At 52.0% G+C, this 9,445-nt stretch overlaps 2 protein-coding genes across 2 annotated transcripts; both read left to right on the top strand.

Annotated features, from left to right (window-relative positions):
* Positions 1-4,918: 4,918 nt before the first annotated feature.
* Positions 4,919-7,114, top strand: BO66DRAFT_411038 (DUF2457 domain-containing protein; the record flags this gene model as incomplete). Its single annotated transcript, XM_025649268.1, has 1 exon — positions 4,919-7,114. The coding sequence occupies one exon, from the start codon at positions 4,919-4,921 to the stop codon at positions 7,112-7,114; it is 2,196 nt and encodes a 731-aa protein (XP_025504525.1).
* Positions 7,115-7,863: 749 nt separating this feature from the next.
* sar1 (Arf family GTPase SAR1) lies at positions 7,864-9,272 on the top strand. The gene is made up of 6 exons (XM_025653591.1): positions 7,864-7,997; positions 8,201-8,304; positions 8,515-8,554; positions 8,655-8,720; positions 8,807-9,106; positions 9,181-9,272. The coding sequence occupies exons 1-6, from the start codon at positions 7,979-7,981 to the stop codon at positions 9,219-9,221; spliced, it is 570 nt and encodes a 189-aa protein (XP_025504524.1). The 5' UTR covers positions 7,864-7,978; the 3' UTR covers positions 9,222-9,272.
* The last annotated feature ends 173 nt before the right edge of the window (positions 9,273-9,445 follow it).

Raw genomic sequence — 9,445 nt, 5'->3', positions numbered from 1 at the left:
CCCCCCCCTTCTCTTTTCAGGCAGGGAAATCCTGGAGCTGATGATCGTCTTGGGAATTTCTTGTCATGAATGCCTAAATCTATATTTGTCGATGGGTGCTGGGATATGGGGAGGTGAATCTCTTCTTGGCTTTTTTTCTTTGTTCTTGGTGGTTATTCGGTACATGGTTGTTGTCTGGTTTCGGGCTGGGATGGAGTATGAGTATAAGCTCTGTAGGACAGGGCTGGCGCCGGGAAGTAAACAATGACAAAGCCGTCATTCATCTGCACCATCAAGATTATCACGTTCTGTTTTTTCTGTTTCAGTTTTCATCGGTTCCATTGATGTACTGCTACAGTACTGTACGAATAAAGTCTAAACTCACAGATCAAAGACATCGTAGATCGATTTGTCGCATGTGGTCAGCCTCAGGGCTTTGTTTCAGATATTTGACTCAACCTAACTAACTGACTTACAACAGTAGCTCGACGTTCATTTGTCCGTAGTTGCTCAGGTCTACGGACGCACAACTGCCTACCTACTATGCACCTGCATCTATCTAACCTCCCCGTAGCTTACTGTACCGACGATATAAGATCACACTGCATGCTTATCCATCGAAATATCCAAAACACTAGTGGATTAAAGTGTGTGGCTCAGTTTCAATAGAACCCAAACAGACCACCCAAAAGACAATTCCAAAATGTAGGACAGCCAAGAGCCAGCAAGATGATCAACTATAGTTTCCGCCCAGACTGCTCTATTGATTCAGAATAAGCTGTGACCTCTTTCCCGTTTTTTTTTTGCTTCTCGGCTTGCTTCTTTTCTAATTCGGGGGTCTAGTTATCACTCAAATCACTACGAACTTTAAAGTCAGTGTGAGGAAGGTTACGGACCACCCTGCATCCCCATCATTCATTTCGCCCGATCTAGTCCCTTGCGATCTCCGCCGGTACGGCTGCTAGATCTGATGCGAAGCGATTTTTTTTATCGATGAGTCTCAAGCCATAGTCGGGGTTGGTTTGTAGGGGAGGGGGGCTAGATCCCCAAATCATGGGGCTCATCACTTTCCAGACTGCTGGACTCTGGGCTGTAGGCCTCGAATTCTCTTTACGGTCATTGTCATGAACTCGATAGCGTCATGAACCGTCATGTCCGTGAGTCTCGGGAGGAGGGAGAGGAGGGAAGGGCTGGAATTCTTCCCATGGTTGGTGACGGAGTTAGGTGGTAGCCGTTGCAGAAAAGGAGGGTCACCATCCATCATACTCCGGGGTAAAGAAGAAGTAAGCTTGAAAGTCTCTCTTCCCCACGTCGTCATCACAGGGGGTCAGGGGGAAGGGTGTGCAGAAGATAGTTAGGAAGGTGAGTCTTAACGAGTCTGGATGGCCGATGACCGGAGAGGTAGGAAGAATAGATCGGGTCCAGACGTTCTACTCTTACTCTGGTCTTTCCCTTCCGGACGGGATTGTGAGATAATGATGAGCAAGTTTGAAACTTCACTTTCCACAGTCGTGGTACGATGTTGTTTTGGTGTCTGATCGGCGTTGTCTGGTCTTCTCTTTCTGAGTACTGGACAGTACGACTGAATATCTAACCGACAGGACTGGCGTTTCCTATCCGGTTCCAAGCACTAAGGTCAAATGCGCACTAGCCTCTTCGTCAATCAGGGGCACACACACACACTTCCACTCAGTTGCGTAGCTCAACTTCCCAGCGATGGGAACCGGGAAAGGCTTTACGTCAGAGCCGCCAAGATCGTGGCTTTTCCGGATCAGGAACGAGCTGGCAATTGGAACCAGCTCTATTGCTCAAGTGTGTCTCGGCAAAGGCAATAGTCGAGAGAATACCAAGCATTCATTATTGAAATTGATAGAGGCCAAGTGCGAGGACTTGCAGCATTGTATTTGATTCAGGGGGGCTGATATGCAAAAAGGAATTCGAGGTTAAGGGGAACAATAAGTGAGGCGCGTGAAGTCATTGCTTTAGTTACATTGGGAGGGAGGGAGGGAGGGAGGGAGAGGATGAGAAAGACTGGAAAGGACCCCCATTAGATGTCCGTCCTAACTACGTATGTCGTAGCGACACCGTCTTCGCCGAGAGACCAACCATGCTAGACTCTTCCTAGACGGACTTATTCCATTACTCTGTCATGCGGAGTAGTTAGTTAGCTAGCTAGCAAGCTACTCAACACATCGCGGTGCGACAAAGCACCCAACGGGCGCATCTCAGGTAGAGAGATAAGGAGAAAGGGAGTCCTACTTTATGCATGAATAATGAGTAACTAAACCTTACGCCCGAATAACAACAATCAATCGGACATGAACTAAACTCGACTGGTGCTAGAGGCCCTAACCCATCGCCAAAGGCTTAGAGCGAAGCATTGCTGAAACGGCTTCGGCGCGACCCCGACGACGGATGTCCACGACGGTGGGTTGGTGGTTCTTACCTAATTGGGGTCCGCCCTCGTCTGTTCGGGTTCGCCTTGCCGTGCACGGCTGGGAGCGCCTGTGCGTAATTACCCTGACAATACACCCTGCCGTTTCAATACACGGCCCGTCATGATTACTGACCAGTTCGGTCGGTCCGTCCATCCACTCGGTCGGTAGGGCAACTTTTCGCCCACACGATGAGGGAGGCGGTTACGAGGACAGACAGACGGCAACTGCCAGTTGCAGCTCGTGCCGCTCAGATGCTGCCACTGCTGTTGGTGCTAGACTAGTTGCTGCTGCTGGTGCTGGCTGCTGCCCTGCCCTGCTCCGGCGTGTCCTCGTGGGGGGAAAATCGATCATCCTCTCACTTCATCGTCCTCCGTCTCGTCTCTCCTTGCCGCATACTAATGTACAGACTACAGTACACAGCTGGGGAACCAGTTCTTCCATTTCTTCCCTGTCTGGAATGTTGTTGTTTCTTTGCATTCGAGATTCGTACGACATTCCGATCAGATAAATTATCTCTCCGTCGTACATGTTCTAGAAAGAACCAATCAATCCCTTGCCTGTCTCTGAATTGTGTCCCTCTTTTTATTCCTTTTTCTGTGTGGTGCGTTCTACAAAGTATTATCACCAGGTTCGTACAGGATCGAGGGTTGAGAAAAAGATCCTAGCGAGTCGCGGACGAATAAGTCAGCTATACCCAGCAAGGGAATTTCTGGCTGACCGGGTCAGTAAGATCAAGTATAGCCTGGCTTGGTCGTGAGCCAACCTTCAAAATGCCTCATAGTGATCGTGGGGGGAGGAGGGGGGGGGGTCGGCTGCTGTCTCTGATACTAGTCTTGTCTCATAGGATGAAACCGGGTGGTAACAAGAACTGGTGACGCCCCCCCCAAGAGGCAGGTCAAAGGACGAACTTAACAATAAGAGCTCTTTCAATGGTTTTTTTCGTGTTAACTTAGAATCTTTAACCGGATCTTTGGGCTCTCAATTGCAAAAAGGATCTTTTTCCAGTGCAAAGTTTTTCTTTCTTGTCGTGTTTTTTGATCTTTATTTTGGCCACCCAGTACTCCGGGATTACCTAGTTCAGCGGAACAAAGACTGCGCACTGCTGCTTCATCGTGGTATCGATATGTATTGGTCATGAACCCATCAGCGTCACGTAGCCGCAGGAACCAAAGCATTGCATTGGGTTGAGGAAGCAAAAGGGCTGCAAAGCACCAGAGTGGAGCCAGGCTTGGCGGGGTTGGTTGGACCGAGCGTCTCTTAGGCCCTCTGCGCAACGAAGCAAAAGAAGCCCCAGAGAAGATCAGAACATTATCCCCCTGCGGATTGGTTGATGCTGGTCTTTGTGTGTGTGTGGGCGTGTGGGCGTGTGTGCGTGAGTGTGGCCTGGCTTGCCCGCTTGCCTGCTTTTCATCTGTAGTAGTCTACCTGCCCTCGATCGGTTTGCCCTGCTGTGGGAGAAAGTGTGGCGACGAGAGACAGCTAAACCCGGTTCAGTTGCTGCTGGTGCAGGTGCAGTGCAGTAGACTCGGTGTTGTTCCCACCCCGATGGAAAGGGAAAAGAACCAAACCTGGCGCCGCTCTCCCGCACCGCACACACCTCTCCTCCCCAACTGAAAGGGCTTTTTACCCTGCAAATCGTCATTCACCCACAATAGTTGTTACTACTACTCCCCCATATTAACCGCTTCCCTATTTTACCAACACCAAGTACTGTACTGACACTGTTTAATTACATACAATACCAACACCCTCCCTCTTCCCTCTCTTCTCTCCTCCACCAGGCTCAGCTCTCTCTCCCCCCCCCAACCCTGAAAAGAATTTTCTTTCCCGATTTAATTTTTCTTATTCTCCATTTTAATTTCATTTTAATCATATTTTATTTTAATTTTTATTTTTTGCCTTTTCCACCTTCCCCCCCCCCTCCCTTAATCACTTTTATTTTCCGATCATCTCTACATTCCTTCTTCCCTCATCTCAATCCCACCTAACACTGCCAACACATTGCACCTGCGAAACTCTTTCGACGCGTCTTCTTCTTCTGGCGCTCTCTGAGCTGCCAATCTCTGAAGAAGGCGTAAGTCCATCTCTTGGCCGCATACCTGAACGCTCTTGTCCTCCTTTAACCTTTTACTCTTTACGCTCCACCTACCGCACCATGTGTTCTATATCATGACAATCCTCGTCCTGCTAAGGACAACCTAAAGCACCGCCCTCTGGGTCGATCAGTACTTCTATTGATCGATAGCGAGAGAGCATCTTCCTTCTTGATCTTGAATTGAAGCAATTATCCTTTATTATCCTTCTCCTGGAGACTCAATATCCCATTGACTCGCCCTCCGTCTTAACTACCTACCTACCACTTACCGCCACTATCCCGCCGAGTCACCTCACCTATACGACCAACCCAACCTCCCACACCTCCGAGCCACCTTAATCTCCCTCTCACGCCATTTCCGACCTACCTCCTGTCTTACCTTATTAATATCCTAATTCTTCAAGGAATGGCACAGTTGCGTGGTGGTGAACGGCCATTTGCCTCAATACACAACCTACTGAAGATGCTACTCTCACCTCACCAGTCCAACAAGTCGGCCCCTCAAGATACCGACATGGTGGAGGATATGGATGAACCTCCTGATCACCGTTTTCTGAATACTTCAATGAACAACATGGACGAGGGTGTCGTCTACGTCAAGTCCCCCACCGCCATGTCGGATCGCAAAGAATCACTCCTCACCCGGGCCCTGAAGAACAGCCCCCCTCTCAGTCCCACCGACCACGCTTCGTCCTCGCACGAACACAGTTTCTACCGCTCCTACACCTACACGAACATCAGCGGCATCTCCACCTCAGAGCTGACCAGCGATGGTGGCCTTACCAGCCCGTCCTTGTCCAACACTCCGAGCCCGCCACTGCCTTCCCACCTGACCAGCAAGCCCTCTTCAATGGGCGACAAGCGAAAGGCGGAAGCTGTGGAGGGTGGTGAGCATGCGGTGGAGGCGAATCTGGGGCGCAAGAGGTGCATCAGCTTCGCCTGCGGTCGCAAGGCCGAAGAACCAAAGCCTGAGACTCCTATCGCACAGCGTTCGACAGTCAAGATTAACGACTCCAGCCCCACACCCACGGAACCTAAGCGCAAGACCGTCCTCACGTTTGTCTGCCCGGCACGGGACCCTGAGACGAAGAGGGAACGGTCTCCCCAACGCCCGAATGCCTTCCGGTGCCGCCCCCGCGGGTCACCTGCGCCTCTCGCACGCAAGGCTTCCCCGAAGAAAGAGACCCCTCCCGCCAAAGAAGCCGCACCTGAGAAGCCTGCACCCGAGCGTCGAGGTGTTCCTACCAAGGGCTTGGGCAAGTTCGAGGAGTCTGAGGCCACCCGCTTCCACGAGTTTGCTAGCTCCATGGATGAGGACGACGAATGGGTGACCAAGTCTGGGGAGTATGAGCAGAAGATTACGCTGAATGACTGCATGAAAAAGGAATTCGCCATCCGCAAGCTCGGGGAGGAAGCCGAGGAAGAGGCCCTTGATGAGGAGGCAGAGGAGGACGCAGACGATTCCGAGGATGACTCCACGGTCCACGACTTCTCTTCTGACGACGATGGAAATGAGTCAGACAACGAGGCTGGCTTTGCCGACTCGGATGACGAAAGTGACAATGGTTCAGACTATGAGTGGTGGGCTCCGACTAGTACGACGGCTGCCACCAGTCCTCAGGCCCCGGACTTCACTCGGTTCACTTTCAGCCGTCGCAACTCGAACACCTCGCTCGAGTCCGCCAACGATAGCCACCAGCCACAGAAATGGTCCCCCGCCTTCTCCGGAAAGACCGCTGGTCTTGTGCCGATGAAGATCCCTAAGCTGCGTCCCGGCACCCCTAACCTTCCCGATAGTACGGACTTCGTCTGCGGTACATTTGACGAGGATCGTCCTCTGGAGGCTGCTTACAAGTCTTGCATTGAGCAACGTCGTCTGTCAAAGCAAATCATCATCCCCCAGGACATCGACCCCAGTTTCCCTACCTCAGATCCCGAGGACAACGAAGACATGGACGAAGAGGATGTTGCCGAGTCTGTTCCAGAAGACGGACCTCGGGGACGGACTGGTCGGGACAGCAGCCGCAAAGCTTCTCCCCGCCAGTCTCCCAAGCGCATGGTCTCTCCCCCTCCTCCCAAGCGCATGGTCTCCCCACCTCCGCGTCGTCATGGTCGTGCATCTCCCCGCCGTCTACGGTCGCCCCCACCCATGAAGCAGCGGTCTTCAACTCGGGATCTGGAGACGGTCGATGAGGTGCCTGCACAGGGACTCAACATCAGCGAGCTGGTGCAGCGTCCTTCCATGTCCCGCACCAAGTCCCTCCCTCGTACCCCTAACCCATTCTTCACCAGCCTGGACAAGTCTCACCGGTGGTCTGGCATTGTTCCAGTGCAGGAGTCGCCAGAGCGCGATCTATCACGCACCCGTGAAGTGCACATGAGAGGCCCCATCGATATTGTTGAGGGTCTGGAGAAGAAGCGTCAGAAACGGAAGGAGAAGTTTTGGCGCACCCATTGCCGCAAAGCTGCCAAGGAGCAGATGGAACGGCGACCGATCCCCGGCAAAGGTGCTGAACGGATGAAGGAGCTTGGCCTCGAAGTTGCTGAGAGGTGCAGAGCTTATGGCGTCGGAGAAAGCGCCCAGCTCGTCCTATCCGTTTAGACCGATATCTTGCCTTCGAATGAGGGGATCCGAGTCCTTCTTGTACATACTTTGATTATTATTTTCCCCTTTCAGTCGCCCGCTCGAGCTTACGATTTCCCGTGTGGATCGACTGGGGTGTACAGAATTGAACCAAGCGTCATTCGCTTTTGCACTTAAGCTTGCCTTCGCTGTCCTTATTTACTCTGTCAACGTGTCCCACGGTATTCTATTGGTTCGAAATGTTCCCTTATCTGCATATGTGCTGGGCGGTCGCATTTTTCGTGTGTGTGTCTGGCTCTTCTACTTTTGCGGTTCCTTTCTGTCCTTGATCTTGTCACGATTATCGATTTTTGTTTTCTCTTTTATTGCGGTCGGTGTTTTGCTCGATTCCAGCCTGGATTTGCATGGCGGCGGATTCCTTTGAGATTATACCCCTGCTTGTTTTCTCTTTGTCAGGTTACTAGTATTGTATTCAAGCCCCAAGGCAACGGGGAGCGATCCGGCTTTTTTATGAAGTCAGATGCCAAACATTTACATCATATACCCAAGATGAGTTGGCCAGCGAAACACGTCGTAGCATTTAGTGTAGATGCAGTTACAGCAGACAGACTTGAAGGTCGGGACCGGCAGATCTCCCGGCGGTAGAGTTGAGTTGGAAGAAGTTGGTTGGCATTAACTTAGCGCTCGGCTAAGGCGTCAAGGCAAGCGACCGTCCAACGTCAACTGACCGCAATCTGTCTCCTTCCCTTCCCTCTTATCTCCCGTCCGTCTCGTATCCCAGCTCGTACCACACCACCGCTGCTGCTGCTTTTGCTGCTGCTTACTTTGCCTTTTCCTTCTGGAAGTTCCAGCGATTTCACTGATTTCAAGCATTTGCCCACCATGTGGATCATTAACTGGTGTAGGTAGCTCCCTTCCTGAGTCGGGTGTTATTCCATTCCCCGATGCGAACGTGCTTACTTTGCCCTGGGAGAGCGCGAACACGAGAGTGGGCATGAAAGAACGAGAGAAGTTTGGCATCAGCTCACCGTTTCAGTCGCTTGCCATGTGTTTATATTCTTTTCGTGCTTGACATGCTGACAATCGCCGTTCCCTTCCATCTAGTCTACGACCTTCTGGCCTCCCTTGGCCTGCTCAACAAGCACGCCAAGCTGCTCTTCCTCGGTCTCGACAATGCCGGAAAGACCACCCTCTTGCACATGCTGAAGGTACGTGATGATGGAGTTACCACTGTCTGTGTGTGGGATAGTGTACCAACGAGGGTGGTGGATGTGTTGGATCAGTCTACCATTCTTGGGGAGGAATTGGGCATCCACAAAACAAAGCCCCCCCTCTCTTCTTGCTCGAAGATGAGACGATGGGGCCAACCTTGCAAGAGAGTCTAGAATGACAGGCTAACCTTTCGGCTCTTGCGATAGAATGACCGCGTTGCCATTCTCCAGCCTACCGCTCACCCCAGTACGTTTTTCGCCACCCCGCTGCTTCCCGCACGGGCTCATATTGGTTGAGCTTCGTGAGCTCGTGGTAATGCGGACTGCAAACTAACCTTGAAGCTTAGCGTCGGAGGAGCTTGCCATCGGTAACAACCGCTTCACGACCTTCGACCTGGGTGGTCACCAGCAGGGTGAGTAAATTCAATTCAAGAGGGAGATATTCAACGGGGGAGGGCAAGAAGGCACAAGAAACTGACGTAACGGTATACGCCCACAGCTCGCCGTCTCTGGAAGGATTACTTCCCTGAAGTCAGCGGTATCGTCTTCCTGGTCGACGCCAAGGACCACGAGCGGTTCCCCGAGTCCAAGGCCGAGTTGGACGCCCTGCTTGCGATGGAGGATCTGGCCAAGGTCCCCTTCTTGATCCTGGGCAACAAGATCGATCACCCGGATGCCGTCAGCGAGGATGAGCTCCGTCACCAGCTGGGTCTGTACCAGACCACGGGTAAGGGCAAGGTCCCTCTCGAGGGAATCCGGCCCATCGAGGTGTTCATGTGCAGTGTTGTCATGAGACAGGGTGCGTTTGGCTGAACCATTTCCCTCTTCTTTTCTGGTTGCGGATGCTAACCATGTGGATTTCGCGTGCTACAGGTTACGGCGAAGGTATCAGATGGCTGTCTCAATACGTCTAAACGGTGGTATACCCATCCTTGATTTCCCGGAATCGCCTAAGCCTACCTGCCAACTGTACCGATATACACCATCCACCCTTCTTCCCCCTTAAACCCTCTTGTCTACTCTACCGCTTTCAATCTATACCAATATCTACAACCTGTCAAACATACCCCCCCAGAACCACTTTCTTCTATTGCCCAGGACTGGGTGATAGTCCGGAGCTTGTTCCCGAACATCGCCC

This window comes from Aspergillus aculeatinus (genome assembly GCF_003184765.1).
Source record: "Aspergillus aculeatinus CBS 121060 unplaced genomic scaffold BO66scaffold_21, whole genome shotgun sequence".
NCBI classification, from domain to species: domain Eukaryota; kingdom Fungi; phylum Ascomycota; class Eurotiomycetes; order Eurotiales; family Aspergillaceae; genus Aspergillus; species Aspergillus aculeatinus.
This window is presented reverse-complemented; position numbering and strand designations above follow the sequence as displayed.